Source organism: Prorops nasuta, unplaced genomic scaffold (assembly GCF_024137725.1).
Source record: "Prorops nasuta isolate Cenicafe-Biocafe unplaced genomic scaffold, Cenicafe_Pnas_1.2 PNAS00011, whole genome shotgun sequence".
In the NCBI taxonomy this organism is placed as follows: Eukaryota; Metazoa; Arthropoda; class Insecta; order Hymenoptera; family Bethylidae; genus Prorops; species Prorops nasuta.
In genome coordinates, this window is record NW_027116808.1 from 3,245,672 (window position 1) to 3,266,735 (window position 21,064).

At 33.4% G+C, this 21,064-nt stretch overlaps 4 protein-coding genes and 1 long non-coding RNA gene across 6 annotated transcripts; 2 read left to right on the forward strand and 3 right to left on the reverse strand.

The window, feature by feature from the left end:
* Positions 1 to 1,300: 1,300 nt before the first annotated feature.
* bs (blistered) lies at positions 1,301 to 9,448 on the reverse strand. The gene is made up of 5 exons (XM_066733971.1): positions 8,758 to 9,448; positions 7,619 to 7,870; positions 3,052 to 3,157; positions 2,305 to 2,433; positions 1,301 to 2,219 (listed from the first exon to the last, which is right to left on the reverse strand). Exons 1-5 carry the CDS (start codon positions 9,304 to 9,306, stop codon positions 2,041 to 2,043), a joined length of 1,215 nt encoding a protein of 404 aa, XP_066590068.1. The 5' UTR covers positions 9,307 to 9,448; the 3' UTR covers positions 1,301 to 2,040.
* On the forward strand, positions 3,167 to 7,173 carry LOC136777565 (uncharacterized). 2 transcript variants are annotated; one of them, XR_010823277.1, is made up of 4 exons: positions 3,167 to 3,669; positions 3,754 to 3,892; positions 3,993 to 4,894; positions 4,954 to 7,173. It is a non-coding gene; the product is annotated as an uncharacterized lncRNA (long non-coding RNA). The 2 variants fall into 2 exon arrangements; XR_010823276.1 differs by having other exon boundaries at positions 4,970 to 7,173.
* Positions 9,449 to 10,516: 1,068 nt separating the features above from the next.
* ix (intersex) lies at positions 10,517 to 11,798 on the reverse strand. Its single transcript, XM_066733798.1, has 2 exons — positions 11,265 to 11,798; positions 10,517 to 11,164 (listed from the first exon to the last, which is right to left on the reverse strand). The coding sequence occupies exon 2, from the start codon at positions 11,155 to 11,157 to the stop codon at positions 10,585 to 10,587; it is 573 nt and encodes a 190-aa protein (XP_066589895.1). The 5' UTR covers positions 11,158 to 11,164; positions 11,265 to 11,798; the 3' UTR covers positions 10,517 to 10,584.
* A 323-nt stretch (positions 11,799 to 12,121) lies between these two features.
* LOC136777385 (kinesin-related protein 8-like) lies at positions 12,122 to 18,709 on the forward strand. The gene is made up of 7 exons (XM_066733626.1): positions 12,122 to 12,390; positions 12,921 to 13,407; positions 13,684 to 14,146; positions 14,214 to 14,371; positions 14,452 to 14,619; positions 14,875 to 15,294; positions 15,694 to 18,709. Exons 2-7 carry the CDS (start codon positions 12,951 to 12,953, stop codon positions 15,810 to 15,812), a joined length of 1,785 nt encoding a protein of 594 aa, XP_066589723.1. The 5' UTR covers positions 12,122 to 12,390; positions 12,921 to 12,950; the 3' UTR covers positions 15,813 to 18,709.
* Positions 18,710 to 18,849: 140 nt separating this feature from the next.
* Positions 18,850 to 20,756, reverse strand: Idi (Isopentenyl-diphosphate delta isomerase). Its single transcript, XM_066733816.1, has 2 exons — positions 19,937 to 20,756; positions 18,850 to 19,485 (listed from the first exon to the last, which is right to left on the reverse strand). Exons 1-2 carry the CDS (start codon positions 20,204 to 20,206, stop codon positions 19,024 to 19,026), a joined length of 732 nt encoding a protein of 243 aa, XP_066589913.1. The 5' UTR covers positions 20,207 to 20,756; the 3' UTR covers positions 18,850 to 19,023.
* Between the last annotated feature and the right edge of the window lie 308 nt (positions 20,757 to 21,064).

Sequence of the window (21,064 nt, forward strand, 5' to 3'; positions counted from 1 at the left end):
TTAATTAAGTACTTTGATTGCAATGAGTGTCAAACTTAATGGTATATGCAATAATTTAACTAAAGAGAATAAAGAGATAATAGTACGTAATTACAACCTTATACTGGTTGAAAAGAATGATGTAGCACGCAGATATTGGAACGAATAATATATTATTAATTGCATAAAAAATTAATTTAAAACAATTCTTTGTAACTTAAAAAGATATCGTAAGGGCATGAAAATGATGTAGATATAGGTTAGAGGAAAGTATCACATGTTTATAGAGTAGTTTATACTATAAATAATATATATAGATCCTTTATGTTTATTCGAATTGTATTTCCTTTATTTATCTGTTGTACTTGAAAAGAGCTATCAAAAAATATAAAAATACATAGGAAAGTTATTTTTTTTTAAAAGTATATCTTTTGAGCTACAAACATTTCCTCATTTTTCATTTTATCTAATTCAATGCCAAAGTTACCAATAATTGAGCTAAACGGCATTTTAAATGTTTCTTTCACATAAACAAAAATGTACTATTTATATGTAACGTCACGTTTTTGCCGCGTTACAAAAGCAGATGTCTAACATTTTGTCCATCTTGAACGTTAGACAATCTAGATCACTTGCCGTCACTTGGAGTGCTGATTCCTTGAAATTTTGGGAATTTCAAATATCTAGCAGCTCCAAAATGGTTGACTGCGAATGGAGGTAGTAGTGGGAAGGATGCAGATCGTGTCCGCAGCCCGAGTCTCACGGATTGCCTCGTCAGATCTAAATTAACTTTTAAGCGAGCAGTAGCTAAACGGTCTAACGACCCCCCCCCCCCCCTCACCCCTCCCACTCAACTTACCCGAGTTATAAATATTAACCACTTCTCACCAAATTTAACGATACAATTAAATTACCATATTTTAAACGATACGTACATTAATTTTGTCAAAAGATTAATTTGAATTTTTATTGTAATTAAGAAAATTCTGCCTTTTAAAAAGCTCCAAAATAGTAAACTTCAAAAATTCCCGATCTCCAATAAATTTTTTTAATAATGAATCTTGCCCATTCTTTATAAAATTATATAAACTATTCTGACTATATTGTAAGTACTTATTTCACCCATTTTAAGCATCACATAGAAAAATAACAAAGGCATTTCATAGATTTAAAAGTTCGTATTAAGAACTGCCCTTTGTAACTTAGTAAATGACTTACAGAGTACCCTGTAGCATAAATGCCAAGGCAGCGAACGGCATTTTTTGTATAACACTTATGATCTAAAATCTTGATGACTGAGGAAACAAGGATGACGAACAAATGGCACGCGTACGCTTTTATATTAAAACTCAAACACGATTCAATTATAGCTACTAGAAATAACAATTAAATATCTTAGCTTAACTATTTGCGGTTGCATAAATTGTATACATAAGTGTTGACTGAAAGTGATTTAAGGATTTTAGGGATTTGTAACATAAAATTATAACTCTTCAAGATTACCTGTCCACCCCTTCTACTAATGAGATATTTTTTTTTTCAGGTAGATAACACCCATTCGATTATTGAAATTCTCAACTTCCAGCTCACATGGGAAATTTGCTATCCATACTGAATGTCTGATTTTTTCTAAATGACCTTTACGATTGAACCTTTACTTTATTCGCAAAAAAACTACTTTAAAAATATTTAAATAAAAAAAAACAGTTTGTTGGTGGCAGAAGTGGACGGGTAATCGTGGACTCCCGGTAACAAAATCATAGCATGATTTATAGATCAATGGTCTACGAGCTATTCGTCAAACTTTGATTAGATCAAAACGACTATCGCAAACATCGATTGTGGGAAGATTTTAATTATACAAAATTATTATTAATTTGTAAGTATAATTTAATTCAACAGAATTCACGAAAAGCATAAAGATAATAAATAATCACTTCAGTCTTTTCCTGATTGTGCTCATTGGCTTGATAAGCATTATACTTTATACGCGATATTAAAAGTTGAACATAATCTTTTTAAAATCTTAATATCGTAAATATCATAGTGAATTGGCAGGTATCAATCGCGGTCCTTGCTTAAATCAGATGGTAAGTCGCACTTGGTAGCGGAGGATAATTGTGAAGACGACCTCGATGATACCGTCGGAAGTGACAAACCAGCAGCACTCATTGCCACGTTGAGAGGTATAGTGATAAACGGCTGGTTACTTTGGGAGGAGCTACTCACAGTTGTACTTCCTACAAAACAATGAACTACCAATATTAGCCATGAAATATACATTATAGCAACAACACCGAATAATTTTAATTTTGACCCTTTTACCTCCATCTTGGTTGATTTGCATTGGTTGACCATTTTGCCCTATACCGAGTAAAACACCAGGACCTGGCGAATAGATGACGCTCTGAGGCATTTGATACATGATCCCCGTGGAAAAAGATGGTAAACTGTCTGAAATAAAATTAAAAAAGAAAATTAATAATAATTAGATTTATTTAACATTATTGTTTACATGGTTGCAAACGATTTAGTTGAAAACACGTTTAAACACACTGATCTAACAATAGCACGAAGAGTACGTTATCTACAGAAAAATATAGGTTATAAATTTGATGTAGATGTCAGGTAGGTCGATAAACGGTTGGACACCACGGTAGCTAAGTAGCTGAGTAATTAGGTAGTTAGATGGGTAATTTAAGATGGCATTTACTCATGATACATTAGCATCGATATTTATGCGTACACCTGCATCGAAGCAAGGCTTTCGACCGGATCCTACTTCCCAGTTAGGTAGCGTGTCGTCGTCTCGCTTTGGTCATCGCGAAACGTACGACTCCTTACGGACTCCCCTACACGGATAACCCCGTCATCGCTCGCACGCTTTTCGCATTTTAACTACTTCCACGCTATCCACTTGCTCGCGCCCCACTTCCTTTCTCACTCTCTGCAATCTCTCTACATAGCTTCGATCTCTTCTTCTCTTCTGTATTTTTCACCACGTTTCATCACGATTAACAAATTGCACGAGTTAACCAATTTAAGCGTAAACGGTATACGCTATATACTCACTAGAGTGGTTTTTTGACGAGTCTTTGGTCATAGGTGAGTCCTCATCACTGCTTTCTGGATCACTCGCGTTGGCGCAACCATCGGACCTAGGTGACGTATCATCTTCCTGAAGAAATCAAAAAACATAAAACATTTTTTGTTGACATCACATTAAGAGTGGTATTACTGTGGCATTATGAGCTTTTTTCATTAGTCTCTACAATGATTCAAGGAAAGACTCGAGCGAGGGAGGAAGCAAGTAAGCTTGCGAACATAAGTAAACAGTATATATATCTAGTTAACGGGCGTGTGTAAAGTACGGTGATGGTAAGGCAAGGCAAGTGTGCGCGGGACTGTAAGAGATGCGCACTGGCTTGTCGACGCTCCTTATATGGACATCCACACGCGCAGTTTTAGTTCCTCCACAAAAGATCCTCTCAAATTTACGCGCTAATAACAAATAGATAGGCTCCTAATGTGAGAATCGGTTTGAGTGTGCGTAATAAGGTTTGGTGCTTCATAACATAGTCCAGTCGTCCAGTTGATTCTCGTGTATCAAATTTTAGCTTTGGTATGTAAACATTGTACACCATAGTAGAAAGTGTTTACAGGGAATAGAAACAACGACGCTCTGGTCAGGTACGAAATGCGTCGTTAGATTGCAGTTTTTCTGTCTATTCTCTCTACCTCGTTACCGTCTCTTTGCTATATCCTTATTCGTAGGAGGCCCTTTACGATTACGTTCTCCTCTACGATCTCGAGAAATTACTTCCAGTTCAATGGCCTCCGAGCCTTGGCATCATTCTCATTGCACACCTACATACGTATAAAAACGATTTTAAGTTCATATAAACATACGCAGGTAACCATAGAAAAACAAAATTTACGTAGTGATACTATATATATATTGAATTGAAGTTTTTATCTTCAAATTGTATAAATTGTATTATATTCTTTACTAGGTTAGACTCCTCACAACTGAAAATCCCCTTGTTTACATACGACTCTTGCCAAAGTTTGTAAATATAACCCTAAAAAAGGAAAAGGGTGAGAAATATAAAAGTATAAGTCGAAGCATGCGAGCAAGTGGCGAAGAAGAGCGAATTTAGTGAAAGAAAGGCTAGCGAAGGAAAGCTTGAATCGCTGGAATCAAAACAGCTGGAAAGATACGCGGGCTGATCAACGATTGGCCGTATTGCAGGCCGATGATAACCGAGTTGAGTCGAGGATTGCCGAGTCAAGTTTCTACCCCCGTTACATTGCGAGAGAGTGTAGAAGGCGCGACAAAAAGCAACATTCCTGACTCTCAAGTCGGACTCTATATAAGTGTCTACCATCGCGAACATTGCCTGTATATGGCGACAACCAGCCTTTGACAAAGCTGACCGTATATGGCAGCAGGTTTCCAACTTCCATATGAGCGTGCACATATTACGATTCTCTTTCTCTCTCTAATGCACACCCCTCCCACCCATGGTTTTCTTATTCGTTACATATCCTGGCTACAGTGTTTTACCCCTTCCCCCTCCTTTTTCCCCTTCTCGTTCCAATTTCTTAATTAACCCTACTTTTCTCTATATATTCTATCCTTCTCTCTTAATTATCATTGTCTCTTTTTTTTCTCTTATTGCTATCACGCTCTAGAAAAAATTTCGTTCGGTTACATCCGAACGTGAAGATAACCTAGCATGTAACTTAACAAAAGAGGTTCTTGAAGAAAAAAAAAGGAGTAAGCGAAAGTCTCTGCGCTGGCTGTTTTCTTTTCGACCTACCTACGTATATATATATATACACACACACAAACATGTGTGTGTATTCTGTAGCATTATATATATCAGAAATGGAAGAAACGACAAGACAAGAGGTAAAAGTTTTTTTAAAAATCAAATGCAAATTTTTAAGTATAGTTTGTTTTTCTTACAGTACGTTTATATTCCAGTATTGCATATACAGATGAGTTTTGGAAAATTTCAAAGATTAGTGGATTTATTAAGAGCGTGCTAAAGATTTACGAACAAACGTATCAGAAACATAACATTGATTCACAGCCCCCAAATCTATATCTCAAAGAATCTATGAACGTCCAATGTCTGAAGAATAGATCAATAAATTTTTATAATTAGGTTGTAACTGTAAGAACATCTGCATTTATTCACGATTAAAAGTGTAATAAAATATATCGTTTATCCAACGGCGGGTATGTCCTAATACCTACCTATTCGACAGCAAGTTTATTTTATCTTGCGCGTAGAAAAAGAGAATTGTATGCATGAAAAGGTAATAATAATCGTGGGTAACTGCGTTTTTTTAAGTGTTACATAAACATAAAATATAAATATTATCACAGTATTTTACAGTACTTTATGTACACGTACGTGATATACATGATCGGGCCATTTAAGCCATTTCTTCATCAATCTTTAAAACATTACGATATAATCATCGTTATTTTGTACTCTGCACAATGAAGGAAGAAAGAGTGAAATTTACCTGTAACGTAAATCACTGCTTTTTACAGCTCAATAATTTTTTTAAGGCGCCTACAATTATCGCGCCCCCTTTTGCTTATAACTTTAATCAATTACAGTATTCCACTAACTTTTTCCTTTCTGTTAAGTAAAATAATATTGCTCGACCACATCCCTCAACGCAATTCTCATGCTTAAGACTAATTTGAGTTTTAAATTTAAGGCTTTCTTATTCCTCGCTTTTCTTCTATAAATATAAATAAATCAATTTAATTACATACCCACACGCATACACAAGCGCGTACACTTACAATAAAAAAAAAACGCAGAGCACCATGCACAACAAACAAAACAAATAAATAAGAAGAAATCTTGCGATATTTTTGATAATAAACGTTACTAAATAATCTGTCGTACGAGCTCGAATGGGGAACAAGGTTTTTTTTCTTTTTTCTTTAACTATCAACTATATATATTATACAAATCAAACAATCAATCGTTCAATTAATCAAGCAAACAAACAAACCAACAACATTCAGACGGACGGATGAATGGATAAAGGGAGTGAAAAAAGACACTGGGAGAAAAGGGGTGGAATGGAGGAAAAATAACACTGTGACATGCTGTTTTGATTTAAGAGCAAAAAAAAGTATTACATTAATGAATGCACGAAATAAAAAAGTTAAAGTCGCAGTTACGTGAAGAGAGTCTATCGGCCTCGCACGCCCACGCATCCACGGTTTCTTTTTTCGCCTTTATTTATACGCTACGTCAGCCAAAGGCTTACGGCAAAGCGCGAAAACAGCCTCCGGTAAAGTCTAAAAATCATCATCTATCTATAATACTTACACTTTATATGCAAGTGCAACTTTAATAAATATACGATTTAAATAAAATAAAAAAACAAGAGAGACTGATGAGAATATTGGTGAAATATCCTTGGATCTTAGGTAGGTATTTCATCGCATTAGTCTTTTAGTATAATTCACTGTATTTCCCCGCGACGTAAATATATATCTCTTGATCCTCCTGACGTTCTCCAAAAGGGAACTCGGTATTATTCTTCCATTAAACAATTTCAAGAAAACGTCGTGTCAGCTCGAGATTTGTCTTCTGTATGTACAAATATCTTTAATTCCCAGTTCCTAGCGAATATCCTGCTCCACTGTGCGTTGCTTACTTTTCTTTATAAAAAATATACAGGATCCACTATCTTTTCTTACTCGACCATTTATACAAGTATATAAGGCCTCTTGTTTCCCAAGGCAGCTTTTAGTACTATATATTTAACAGCACCACGATCATAGGTTTTTTAAACATTCTAATCGAGCATACTGGTCATACCCACATAGATTCGCTTAATATGCTTCTATTCGACTAGATTTAGTGGCTGAAAACGGGATCGCGCACTTTAAATAGCTTGGCCAATGTTCGACCGCATATATACGAGTAGAAAAATGTATAAAGCATATAAAAGCGTGAAGAATTCCAATTTCACTCTTGTCGGAGTAGCCTGCAGGATAGAAATGACCAAGACTGGGTGTAGGGTGGCTAGGGAAGGATAAAGGGGGGGAGGGGAGTGGGTAACTGTGGATTTTAAATAGATAATGAAGAAGTACCACTAGTGAAAAGCAAAATGGTCGTAATGCTTCAAACCAGTGGTATCAACGTTTGTACTACCGTTGGGGGTGCGAGTGCGACATATGCGGATGGTAGGGAGCATGATGAGGAGGCAGGGGCGACGGGCATGACTGTTGATAAGGGCCACCGGGTAGCATCGGTCCAGGGCTCGAGCATGGGACGAGGTGGCCACCGGGCGAAGCGGCGTGCGCATGCGCTATCAAATGAGTGTGCTGCGCATGTTGGGAGCCTGGAGGTGGCGGTGGTCCATGTTGAGGAGCCCCCGGATGACCCTGCGTCGAACCACCGCCACCGCCACTACCACCACCACTACCCGGGTAGCCACCACCTGCATGTGGTTGCAACCCATGACCATGCCCATGCCCGTGACCCCCGTGGCCATGTCCGTGACCATGCCCATGCCCACCATGACTATGACCACTATGACTGTGCCCCCCGTGGCCATGCCCATGCGCCGAGCCGTACACCAGTTGCCTTACTTTCTGCTCGTCGTCGGCGATATTGTAAGTCAGCTCGGTTTCCTCGAATCCAGTGGCTGACATTCGCTGATCACCCGACGAGCCCGACGGCGGCGGATCCGGACTGTTTAAACATGTCTGAATCAGCGCTTTACCCGCTTCGCTCGTTATCATCGGCTGCAATTTTCGCGTAGCGAACGTGTACACGTGGCCGGTCTCACTCGCCACCAGTAACATCACTTGGGTACCGGTTAATGTTGATAGCTCGTATGCCTGGAACATTAAGAAAAAAAGCATGCATTTTGGTAGTTTTTTTGAAGGTTTAAATATTAGAGTGTAGATAATAGACTGTTTTAATATGAATGGTTTTTGTAATGAAGATTCAATAACAAGTACGCTGTTTAGTTTTCATTTCTTCTTATGGCTTCTCTTATTTTTTTACTTCTACGAAGTGGCCTCTGTTTCTGAAACTGGCTCTTCAGTAGTTTGTTTATGTTGTGTAGCGTGTATGTATATTTTGATAGTTTAACTTTTTTTGAGTCGAGTATTGGTTACAATATTTGGTTTAGCTTGAGAGAGTCGACATCCAAATTTGCTTTGTTTTACGTGTGAATCGAGTCCAATCAAACTGCGTTACATAATTAAATCTAGATATTTTGAATCATGAGTTTTTTGTCCAAAATGTGCAACATTATTAAAAGCCTCCTAATGGGATATTGAAGATCAGTGGGATCATTTTAAATTTATGTGATTTGACAGGCAAAATTAATGCAAAAAATCAAGTTGCTATATACTCATTAACATCTATCCAATCAGTTTGATTGATTTGAATAAAATATATTATGCGTATTCGTTTAAATGTGCAATTACCCGTTTTGACAAGTTTTTTTCCAGGTATCTTAAATTTCATAAATATGTCGCACAACGAATTTGTGTATACATACCCAGATAGCACACATAGTTGTAAAAACGTTCCAAATTGAGTCCGGAACACTACATGAGTAAAAAACAGATGATAGAGACGAGAACAATTTGTTCTTTTTTCAAAAGAAAAACACGTCAGACTCAAAATTTGCGTTTGCGCGCATTTGTCGAGGGAAGCAGGCATAACTAGAATTAGCTATATTTTTAAGATAAAAAACTTGGATAAAGTAACCTACCTTCTTCATTATTCCAGTTTTTCGTTTGGAGAAAGTAGTGTACCTCCTGAGTTTATTATCAATGTATTCCATCTTGATCTTGACTCGTCCCTTAGTTTTTTTGCCATTAGAAGGTGGTGACTTCTTCGGCTGACCAAGATTTGTAAATGAGTCGTCGAGATTGTCGGATACACAATCCGCAGACATTTGCATAGCCTGCGATTGAGACAATGCTTGTCTCGCATCGTCATAGCAAACGTCGGAAGTGGTCCTTTTGATACCTCGTTGAAGGTTTGGGACACCTTGCGTCGTGGTTGCATTGGTACCGGCAGGTCCGGTTGGGCCGGCGTTTCCGGTATTCGCGGCTGCGGCGGCAGCGGCTGCTGCAGCCGCTGCAGCAGCAGCGGCCATCATAGTGGCGCCACCACGGCCTATCTGGGAAGTTGTCGTCGATAACTGAGAGGTGGACGGTCGTCCATAAATTTCCGAGCCAGCGTCGCTGCCGATCATCCCCATGCTGTAGCCGAGACTAGCGTACCGATTGTCTCTTCCGCCGCTAGGGTTGTCCATTACGGATTCGCGCACATTTATTCCCTTCCCTTTGGCCTCTCCTTGCCACCGAATCCTGAGAACACGACGGCGCTATGCTCTCTCTCTCCACGTGATCGTTCATCTAGAGAAACGCGAGACAATAATACACGCCGCATGAGCGCTCCCCGCGGACTGAATGCGCGCCGCTATCGTAACTTGACCTACGTGCTCAACGTGCTGCCTCCGCCTGTCGCTGAACACCTTTTTCCCCCACTCTACCACTGCTACGCCGTAAAAAAATAATCCCCCATACAATTATTGCACACTCGCCCCCTTTCTTTTTACAAATTTTTTAAATCAAAAATTACTTTTCATCCTCCTTCGTCGGATCAGCTTATAATAATCTTAAAAAACTTGGCAGTGTTTCTCTAATATCTTGAATAACTGAGGCGCGGATTGTTACATCGCACACCAGGAGGGCGTCCCCGGCTTCCATATTTAGAAGTAGACGTTACCATATTAGGAAAGCTTTGCCAAATATGGTCAACAGAGGTGGTCCTTCCTTTTCGAATGATCGTTCAGCGCGCCACAGCAAAACACCAATCCAACTGTCAGTAGTGCTTCCTGCACGCCTTTACATCTCCCCGCTCCAGCCTAATTCTACGTGCATGATCGACTTGATAGAATGCATTTGAATGAGCGCTTGTTTTCATTAAATCCTTTGCTTCTTTTATTTTTTTATAAAATTTCTAATATTTGGCCAGTATCCTGTCCTGTTGCCAAACTCACCTTTGTGAAACATATTGTAACTGTTTTTAAATGTATAGGGCGTATAGTTTAATTCGCTTTAGGTAATGATCGTAAAAATTCATTTGCCTATATGTGTAACTATAAGAGATTTTCATAGGGCCCTTTTAAAACTTCTTTCAATTTGGATTCAAAAGGTTACTATCCAAAAGAATAATAACTCTTATACTCATTCAGTTGAGTTTTTACAACCACGCTCTCCAGCAAGTTAAAATATACCGTATGTACATAAGATTTTTAATTAAAAAGTTATAATACTCCTCGATAGAAAAATGATAATTCTGACGTCATTATGACCTGAAATTCGGTCATTTTTATGTCATTGTGACGAATTTTACTACTAGAGATAGTTTCACCAATTTTTTAAATTTTACTCTAAATTAGCATTTTTAATTGCAATACATATAATTATACCAAGCTGATAATGAGAAAACAAGACTAATACTTTATATCTACCATATTTTATTAATTTAATACTTTACAAACATAATATAAATTATTATAATCTAATTATTGTTCACCAGGGGCTATAGTATGAGCAGCAGATATTAATGTGTCATGAATTTCACGTGAATAAGATATTTGTGCCCTGACAGTCATTAAAAATTGTGGATATGTCAAAGCTGCTGCTTCTTGACTATTTACACCATCGGTACGATTGGGTAATACTGATATGGGTAAATACCTAAGAGAACTCAAATTCTGAGATACACATTCTATAGAAGTTTTTAAATGAAGCTCTATTTGATCACAAATGGAATAAAATTCTTCCATATTTTTATTAAATCGATGATCAGGCTGATCAATTCCCTTCAAAGATCCTACGTCAACCAAACTATTTTGATTTAAAGTTTGTGCTGCGGTTTTTAATGCTACTGCCAAAGATTCTCTCAATGGTCCAACTAAAGATTTTACTTTTGAGATATTATCAAGCTTCTCTTGTGCTTGAGACTGTTGCTGCTGTTGTACTTGCTGCTGTTGAACTTGCTGTGATTGCTGATTTTGAGATATTTGGGGATTAACAGCTTGCACTAACTGTCCAACTCCTAAAGCACTTGTCTGCTGTATTGATGGTATGTTCATTTTGAGCCTAATGTAAACAAAGAGAACAAATCTTGATATGCAATACCAAATTTTTCTTTTACTTCCATATGCAAAATAGAATATTTGTGATACTCCTTTTTTTTTACCTTTGCTTTACTACACTTTCAAAATATACTGGTGATGGGGATATATGTAATACAGAATAGATTTAATAATTCCTTTTTCTGAACGCTTTTAAGATAACGGTTAGTATCAATATTAAATACATCTGTGTGTACATCAAAACAGTACTGCCATCATTGACGTAACGTATAGTTACTTATGTAGCACCTTCGTTGTTTGTCCACTATGGCCCGATCCGATTCCACAAGACTTGTTTAAACTGGATTAAGTTAATTATGCTATATTCTATGTGACATAAAATATAGCAAAATTAACTTAATCCTGTTTAAACAAGGCTTGTGGAACCGGGCCTATTTATTACAATACAGACTGACACAGGCACAGGATCAGAGTCTGATCATCAGGTTTTGGATGATCAAGGATAAGTATAGATCAACAAACGTTGAAAAAAATATTTGTCATCACAAGAAAAAACAAATTATAAATAAAAGTAAGCGAATCGAAAAACAACACCGGATTTGATCAAAATTAAGCTCAACTCGTACAGTTTAGCTTATACAATTTTTAACACAGTATTTATGTATGTACACCGTTCTTAAAACGATCTTAAAACTAGCTATCAGTTCATCTGTCCACGGCTCGGTTTAAATCGTGCAGTCTGATTTCCGAACCTATTTGTGACTCTTAACACAGTATTCTTTACAATTTACATAAATGGTTTGCTTCTGTTAGAACTTACAATTCTCCAAAATAGATGGAGCTAAGTGTGCTAACAAATTTTTGTAATACCGATAGGTTTTATATATAATTCTGCTTATATATGCTTTATGCTTGTGGCGTCGAGAACCGACGCCATCTAACGTTTGGCATTCCTGTTTTTTCATAAGGTAAAACCACGGCTTCTCTTATAGTACCGCGAAGCGCTTTACAATTTTGTTTTTGTAGTGTTCAGTGTATCCAGTAAGTGTTTTTTATGAAAGTTGTAACATGTTGAAAGCTTATAGTGTAAAACTCTGATAAACGGATGAAATTTGTATAATATTGGAATAGGGGAAAATGAGTTAGCTGTGTGTTATCGCTTAGCGGCCGATCTCGCAAACAACTCATTACGAATACCTAAACTCATATTTAGGACTTACATAAATTGCTGTAAGTTTATTTATGTCTAAAAAATTGTTAATAGGTCATGATTATTCTTATTTATTTCTTCTTCGAATTTAACCACTAGCTTGATCTATGTTTATGTTTACTCTTCTAATTACCCCCTCCTCTTCCATGTTCAGACCACCACCCACGCTTTTCTTTTTCATTCGCTTTTTTCTCTCACTTTCTCTTACTTCTTTATTTTACTTTTTAAAATATAACGAGACTAATTATAGTATAAACTCTTAAATCTTTAAAAACTATTTTTTTCTGACTAAATTTGTTAAATATATGGTAGTATAACATTTATGACACTCTTCGTAAACTTGGTTTTAACCGAATGAATTCCACTTCTTATGATATCCTAATTGATAGATATATATTATGAAAATAACATATGTTTAAAACATATACTTAAAATACTTTTGAGTAAACTTTAAAGTTATAAGTCAAATATTTTAAAATTTCTTTATTATCTCAATTAGTAAATATAATTTGTCAAGAAATAGTAATAATATTATGTGATTTGTCATAAGGATACAACAGGGTAACAGACAAACCCAAGAATGAGTACATCAGCTGTGAAACCAACAATGCCTGGAGTAGGCACATCTCAAGCAGCAACAACTCATTCTATACTTCCTATAAATCCTGTGGCACAAAAAGTGGTACAAAGCACTGAAGCAGGAACAATGAAACCTTTAACAGGAAGTGGGTTAAGCTATACAACATTACAGCCACCTAATCAGCCTTTAAGTTTGGTACAAGATCATAGGCCTCCCATTTATCAACCACCACCTTACATAGGTAGTAGCTCTGACAAGGAAGTAGAAGCTGAAAAACTGTTAACAAATGGTATTGAAGTCTCAAAAAAAGAGAACGAAGAAGAGACCTTAAATATTATAAAACAAGTTGAAACTAATACCAACAATAACATTAATTCTGAAGCTACTGTTTCCGAGGAAAATCTAGAGACGCAATCAAAAGTAACAGAAGGGCCTATTGTAACCACAGATTTACCAAGTTAGTAAAATAAACTTTAATTAATTTATAAGATATGCTAATGAAAGGTTCTTCTTTATCACAAAATCAAAGTCCCATATATGTGTTATTTAAAAATAATAAAACATTTATCGCTAATAATAGTAACAAATATGGATCTAGTCAATAAAAGTGGTATTTTTAAAAACTTACATATACTTTTAAATGTCAAAATGCTTTGAAGAATAAAACGATTCTATTTAATAAATGTCATTCACATTTAATTTATAAATGTTAATTTATATTTCTTTTATTTAGCTTCTAATACACAAGTACAAGGTAAAATTGACGAAAAGAAAATACCTTTAAATAATGGTTCTAAAGAAGCAGAAGGAACTCCAATTAGTACAAATTTGCAAAAAACATCTTTCAATAAATCAAATGAAAGTTTAACTAAAAATGACATTTCTGTAAAACCAAAAGCAGCTGTAGTTAGCATAAACCCAAGTAATGAAATCAATACCTCATCATTGACAAGTAGCCTAACAAAGACAGAAGCTAAAAGCTCTGTATTACCAAAAATCAATAAGCGTAAGCCAAGAGAGCTGAAAGATTTAAAAAGCACTGCTACTGGTAGTGATGGCTATACTAAACCTAAAAGAAACCGCATTCAAACACAGCCATATCAAAGTCCTTTACCAGATATTGCACTTTTGGTAAAAAATTTAAATAAATCACCAACTATAAAGACTAACGATGACAAACTTATAGTATTTTATAAGTAAGCAATAATTTATAAATTTTTATTCAACATAGTTCTTTTGCTTAATAAATATTTTATTCCCTAGGAATGAATTCTTAGCTGTTAGAAATGCTGAAGGAAGCTTTTTTGTTTGCCAAGCAATGCAAAATGTTTACAAGTCCAGCAGACGCATTCGCATTAGATGGCTATCACAAGACAAAAATAATGGGGAAATTTACTCACCTGACTTCTATGATTATATAGGTATATTCCACTCATAAACTTATAAATATTGTAATTTTATTTTCTTTCAAACACAGATCTTATTTTCTGATTATTTTCAGATTTTGATTGCATACTAACAAACCTGAATCTAAATAAGATTGATAAAAATAAATTTCAATTAACAAAAATAGAGCTTCTTCGAACAGAAAATATCTTAAAACGAGCGATTGATGTTGAGGCTGGTGTTTCTGAAAAGCCACGAGTAACAGAAGAACATCCAGATGGACGTTGGTATTTTGTATTGCTTTTATATGAATCATTGATAAGCAAAGCAGGGCTGAGTCTGAAAGATGATTGCTTCTTCACATCTGTAAAAATATTGTTCATAGTAATTTAATTCAAAGTTTACAAGAAATATTTTTAAGAAAGTGGACAAAGTTTTACAATTTATTTTCATATGGGCTAAGCCACTGTAATTTTCAATGTTTCATTAAGCTGTATGCTTTTTTCTTCATCATTTTATGCCATTTTTTTTCCTGCAGTTGACCTTTCTCTGTACAAAGACGAATCCCAGCTGAAAAAAAGAAAATCCTTGACAAAACAAAGAGCAAATCAACGAAAGAAATCTAGGCGATCTATGAGTACTTCGGACGAAGACGATAGCCAAGAGGAGGACTCTGATAAAAAATCGTTAAAATATAATCGTTCTAAGAAGCAATCTATTAATAAAGCTTTAGTGCTTGCTAAATCAGTTGCAAAGGGCCCCAGTAGAGCTGAACGTGCGTTGAATCGAAGTACTAAAAACAATACACCAAGTACAGGTGATGATATGACAAGTAGTAATCCTGCTGCGACCGAAACTTTGAAGAATTCTGCAGATGTAAAGAAAGCTGAAAACAAAAAATCTGTCAAATCTCAAAACAATAATTCTACAAGTGGAATACAAAGAACTCAAAAACGAGGTAAACTTTTTTATTATTTAGAATAAATAGAAGATTTTATTCATTTTTATTGTGTGCATGAAATAAGTAAACAATAATCCTCTGAGCAATATAAAAAGATAGCATCCTTGAGCATTTGTTTCTTCGAATTGCTATAAATTTTAATATAATTAAATTTTATACTAACAAGAACATTTTTATTTAAGATAAGCAAATAGAAATGTTTAATTTTGAGAACTCAAAGATTCTATATTAAAGTTCATTTTTGTATGAATCTATAAAATCCTTCTACATATTGCATGGTTATTATTACTGTAAAGGAGTAAATTGCATACTCTTATGACATAGATTATTGCTGTGTAGAATTTAATTACTTATGCTTCATTCTATGCTATATGTAAAAACAGAAATAATTTTCAGCTAATACCGCGCAAAGCAGTGATACAGCAACTCGCCCAAAGCGCATAGTAACTAACACGACGAGTACTCCAAGCGAAGAAGTGACAGCTCTTCGAAAAAAATCACGTGGTAGGGCATAAGAATAGAATTTAGGCAATATTTTTTCTTATGCCATTCTAAAACAAGGTCTTTATCGTAGGCAATATGTACATGTAATATAATTTGGACTTTGATATTGTAAAATATAAATATAGTATACATATGCAATCTGAAAATTCTTGAATGTGTATTAAATGCTATATATTATTATAATCTATTCATGGGATCAATATTTTAATTTGCATTTCTGATGCTGCAAGTCAAATTGGGAAGAAAGTAACTATAAGTGTATATGAATTATGTTGTGATATTGTATAAAAGCATGTACATATCGTCTACGTCGAGACTTCATCAGAATGAGAAAGTCACTAACAAATATATGGAAAATACAACTTTCGTTAATCAATGAACTATCCACAGAGTGTATTACATGTTAATACACTCTTACAATAGTCTATTTTTGATGTCGTAAGTGAACCGTACGTGATTCAGTTGACTTTAATGTACACTTTCCATTGAACATAATAACTATGTACAAATTTATATGTCTGGGGTTTATATGTATTCTGTAAGACAGAGATTACAGCAGAATAAAAAGTAATAAAAAATAAGAACAAAACTAATTTGGGTATTATCGATCGTCATTTTGACCGATCGGTAAATAAAGTACAATATTTGTACATTATACTATATAAAGCAACATGCATGATCTGAAACTATAAAAAAGTAAACAGATTAATGATAAAGTTAAAAAAGTGCCCTGAATTCTATACCCATATTTCATGTAGAGTTTATTGGTAATTTTAAAATATTATGGGTAAAAATTAGTTGAATATAGTTTAGTTATAAACTACATTTATCATATTGCAATCTAATAACTATAAATCAATGGTATTGCGTTAATATAGTGGAAATATGGAAAGTAACCACATAAATATATATATATATATATATACACGATAATGCCCTTATTTACCTTTATAGGTTTAATTATCTGTTATTATCAGTCCATAAATGCTATTATATTAATTTTGTCAAAGATCATGAGAAAAATATGTATATTTACTAAGTAAATAGCTCATATAATTTAAATTGTACCAAATTATGGTTAATTATAGGGCTTTAATTTTCCTTTGATTAATGTAAGATTTTTTAATAATGCTGTTAAGATATTTAACAGTTATGATTAGCTTAGTAACTGTATGGTAAATTTTTGACACATATTGTTTTAAGTCTTTTAAAATTGTTACACTTTCTCGTGACTGTCAATTAGTTTAATATTAACTCAAAATTTATACCCTATTTTTTATTATTTATTTTAAAGCGGTGTAAACTACCAATAACACTAAAATTTGTAAATTTTTAACAGAAAAAACCGCCATACATTTTTTATAAAAAGTATATAATGAAAATAATTATTTTAAAGTCATTTAAGCATAATTAAAAGAAACACAAAGCAATTAGATAAAATTTAAAATCCACGTTTGTATATATATACAATTATTTAAATTTCTCTTTAACAACTAAATCATGATTGTAATTAAAATTTATTTCATAAACGCGATATATGATCTGCATTATACAGGTTCACATGAATGTCAGTCAGGTTGCTTCTCAGACTAGTCTGATTATAAACCTTTAAATCCCATTAACATTGTTATGGATATTACTAAATGGTAGTTACCTGTTGCTATATACTTGTGTCTTTGTCTCGGTTGCTCAAAAATATCAAAAAACGCTCATTTTTACAGATGTGTAGCTTAACATATGCTACTTGGCTTCCCATAGGATTTAATTGAGTATAATCAGACAATCTTAGGAGTAGCCTTCCTTAAAATCGTACAGTGAGTTTGTTACACCCGATATATGCATGTACAAGGTATTTTGGAAAACTCGAAATAAACCATAAGAATATGCAGTAAAAAAATATGATTCGTTACGTTAAACATCCTATATATGATTAGTTTATCAATAACATATTTGCAAGTTTCAGTGATTTTAGTAATCTGCATTGCTTAGGAATGAGAGAAAAAAGAGGGAAATAAAAGGGGGTGGAGCGAGAAAAGGGAAAGAAACAGAAAATACAATACATAGCACATGTTTAACAAGTAATTAAATTTGCAAATAATGTAAAAGCAGAGATGCCATGTTTATAGATATATTAGGTTTGTTCATTTTTTCTGCTCTACTGCTCTATTTAATGGCGCCAGTGCAACAGTGCAGTAGTGAAAAAGAATAGACCTATGATTAATAATAGTATTTAATAAAACTTTCATAGCTAATGGGCGGCAAAACAAAAAATCTATTCGTTTGTTTTAAAATCGACAATATATAATACTTTAGCTATTGACAGTACTAAAAGTAATTCTGTTTAGTTTTAATTGGTGCAAATATTTAAATTATTATAGACATTTTTTAATTCTAATTGTATTAAAAATATATTTTACAAGTTACCCTTATGTAAACAAAACATCATTAAAAGAAAGAAAGAACACAGTAACTTTACTAAATTATACTTTAACCATGTCTTATGTTGTATTCTTAGATAACCAGACTTTTTATTAACTTTTGAGTATTGAGTATCTTCTGAAAATATAATTAGTGTCTTATTACATTATATAACTATATCTTAGTTTTTTTCTGATGCCCATAACCCATATACCATTTTTACTCAATTTGCAATAATATAATACTCAAATCTGACTTTAAATACCTCTAAAGAACCATAATATACTCATCTTTGTTGAATGCAGAATACACTGTCATTACAATCTAAAAATATAATTACAACAAATTTAACTATCATTTCTATAAATTACTACTGCACATAGTTCTAATCACTGATTCATATATTGTATACTCAAAAATACATCTCTTCAGCCTTTGTGATGTGAATAATTTAGTGAAGCATTTTAGTTTAATATTCATTGCTTGATTTAAATTTTTATTGTTTTATTATAAAATGTATAAAATGTTATTTTATCTTGACTGTACCTTGCTAATCTATCAAAATGATTTAAGTAAGGCACAATATAATTAAATTTAACAATTGGTATTAGATCAACACAATAAATTCAGATACAAATTTTCTTTATTTGAAAAAATAAAATTATATGTAAAAATTATTTATCCACTTAATATTATCTTAAATTATGACAGTTCGTTAACTATTTAAGATATACTTATACATTCTGCAATATTTATGTTACAATTGTTCATTCATTTGCTATAATTATTAACATTATATCAATATTAAACAAATTTATGTATTGTTAAATGATCCTGAACCTTATGTAAACTATTTAAATTTTTCCACCATAGTGGAAGTTTATAAGTTAATATAAGCTCAAACCAAGGAGTCATTGGTGAATCAATTTCTTGAACAAAATTCATTATCTCTGACTGAGAAATCCATTGAATTTCACTAACCTCATCTGGGTTAGGATCTATGGTTATACCATCCTTCTGAACAAATAACACATAATCTATTTCATGTTCTCCCCAATGGCCATCTCCAATTGAATAATAATGAATCCTTGTTAAATAAGTTAAATCGTGTGGTTGAATCTCAAAAGATGGAATTCCTAGCTCATAACGAAGTCTCCTTTGAGCTGCTCTACGAATTCCTAAAGCTTCCTCTTCTTCTGATTCACCTGAAATTTCTGCTAACGGATGGCTGCAGCATGTATTTGTATAATGATTTGGAAATGTCATCTGTTAATATAAAAAACATGATTGAATTAATTTTTCCAAAATATTTACTTAATTGAAGATTTATAAAAAATAATTAAGAGAATATTGAACTTGAAATATAAATGAGTAAAATGCCTTGTATTGCTCTAATTGCTTATTCTTGTTTTTCAATAGACAATTTTCTCTGTTATTGTAAAGATCAGATGGTCTTAAGTCAAGTTTCCTCTAGTTGACGATTAAAATGAGTACATTGCTTCATTTAATAATAATTTTTTATACTGTAAGACTATTACTTTAATCAACATATTTTGCCGAAGTTATAAAGAATTCAAACACTTTTTCCATGAGCTACTAACAATTTTTCCATATATGGTTCATTTAAATAAAGTTTGAAGTTAACATTTATATAGTTTTATTAGGAGTCTTCAATTAGACATTATATAGGCATTAAAAAAAAGGAAACGCTTTTTACCTTATTTGCTGATCTTTTTTGAAGAAGTAGATCTCCCTTTGTATTAAAAAGGAAAACACTAAATGCTCTATGAAGAGGAACATTACCATCTTTATCAACTTTGTGACAGTGACGTTTTGAAGCTTCACCAAGAGGTTTGTCAAACTCATCAACCAGGATACATTTTTCTTCTAAGGCAGCTTCTTGCAAAGGTGCATTTTTTGTTTTACCGTAATTTCTTTTGGCAATATTTATGTTTTTTCTTAAAAATAAAGATATGTTTTTACTCATTGTTCAAAGTATATTGAAACACAATAGCCTTCTAAAAATGTTCTTGCTTTAATAATCTAATATATACTACAAACAAACTACGATAGTTTGCTATGCAACTTTTTATTATTAAAATGGGTATATATGTAATAATAAGTATGTTAGGAAAATTTTCATAATATATATCTGCTTTATAACCAAGAAAATATATAATTAACAAGTTAGAGTAAGTCGAATCTTATATTATTTGTGACTAGATTTGTTCAATTGCCTAAAATAAGAGTTAGACATACCAAGCTGGTACGGAACACTAATGAAAACTTTCTAACCGAGGAACGGTATTTATACGCATTTTTTTTTTCAAGCATTCAACTGACAATTGACTATGCATTGACGTGTTGACCTACATTGACTTCAAAATTTGTATATGATTATGATGATGAAATGTTAAAGGTAGAAAAACGTATATACGATGCAATTTTAATGTAAATGATTGATTATAATGTAAATCGTCTTAGAAACATTTTAAACTAAGTAGCATCAGGGTTGTAAAAATAAATTGGAACAAATGTGTGTATTCTAACCTTAAATACTTTATGCTGTAGTTGTTACTTTAAATGTTTTTAAAATATAACAATCATTATATCAACAGTATTCAGCATTACTACTGTTAGGGATGCTATGCTCACATATGATTCTAATACTAATTTAATACTCCTATACTATTAATGGTTGAATTTATTATATTAATTTTTTCATTTCACTTGTGATGAAACAGGTATTGTTAGAAGTGAAAAATACAATCATTTGGCATTAGATTATGTATACATATATATATATAAACAAGTATAATTTTTTAACTTTCTATTAATACAGTAA

Coding starts and splice junctions, on each gene's coding strand:
- bs (XM_066733971.1), bottom strand. CDS start 9,306: ATGGACAACCCTAGCGGCGGAAGAGACAATCGGTACGCTAGTCTCGGC. Junction 3,158..7,618: donor TCGCCGACGACGAGCAGAAA/GTAAGGCAACTG, acceptor TGATTTCTTCAG/GAAGATGATACGTCACCTAG. Junction 2,220..2,304: donor GCAAATCAACCAAGATGGAG/GTAAAAGGGTCA, acceptor ATTGTTTTGTAG/GAAGTACAACTGTGAGTAGC.
- ix (XM_066733798.1), bottom strand. CDS start 11,157: ATGAACATACCATCAATACAGCAGACAAGTGCTTTAGGAGTTGGACAG.
- LOC136777385 (XM_066733626.1), top strand. CDS start 12,951: ATGAGTACATCAGCTGTGAAACCAACAATGCCTGGAGTAGGCACATCT. Junction 14,147..14,213: donor AAACTTATAGTATTTTATAA/GTAAGCAATAAT, acceptor TTTATTCCCTAG/GAATGAATTCTTAGCTGTTA. Junction 15,295..15,693: donor ACAAAGAACTCAAAAACGAG/GTAAACTTTTTT, acceptor AATAATTTTCAG/CTAATACCGCGCAAAGCAGT.
- Idi (XM_066733816.1), bottom strand. CDS start 20,206: ATGAGTAAAAACATATCTTTATTTTTAAGAAAAAACATAAATATTGCC. Junction 19,486..19,936: donor AAAAAAGATCAGCAAATAAG/GTAAAAAGCGTT, acceptor TTATATTAACAG/ATGACATTTCCAAATCATTA.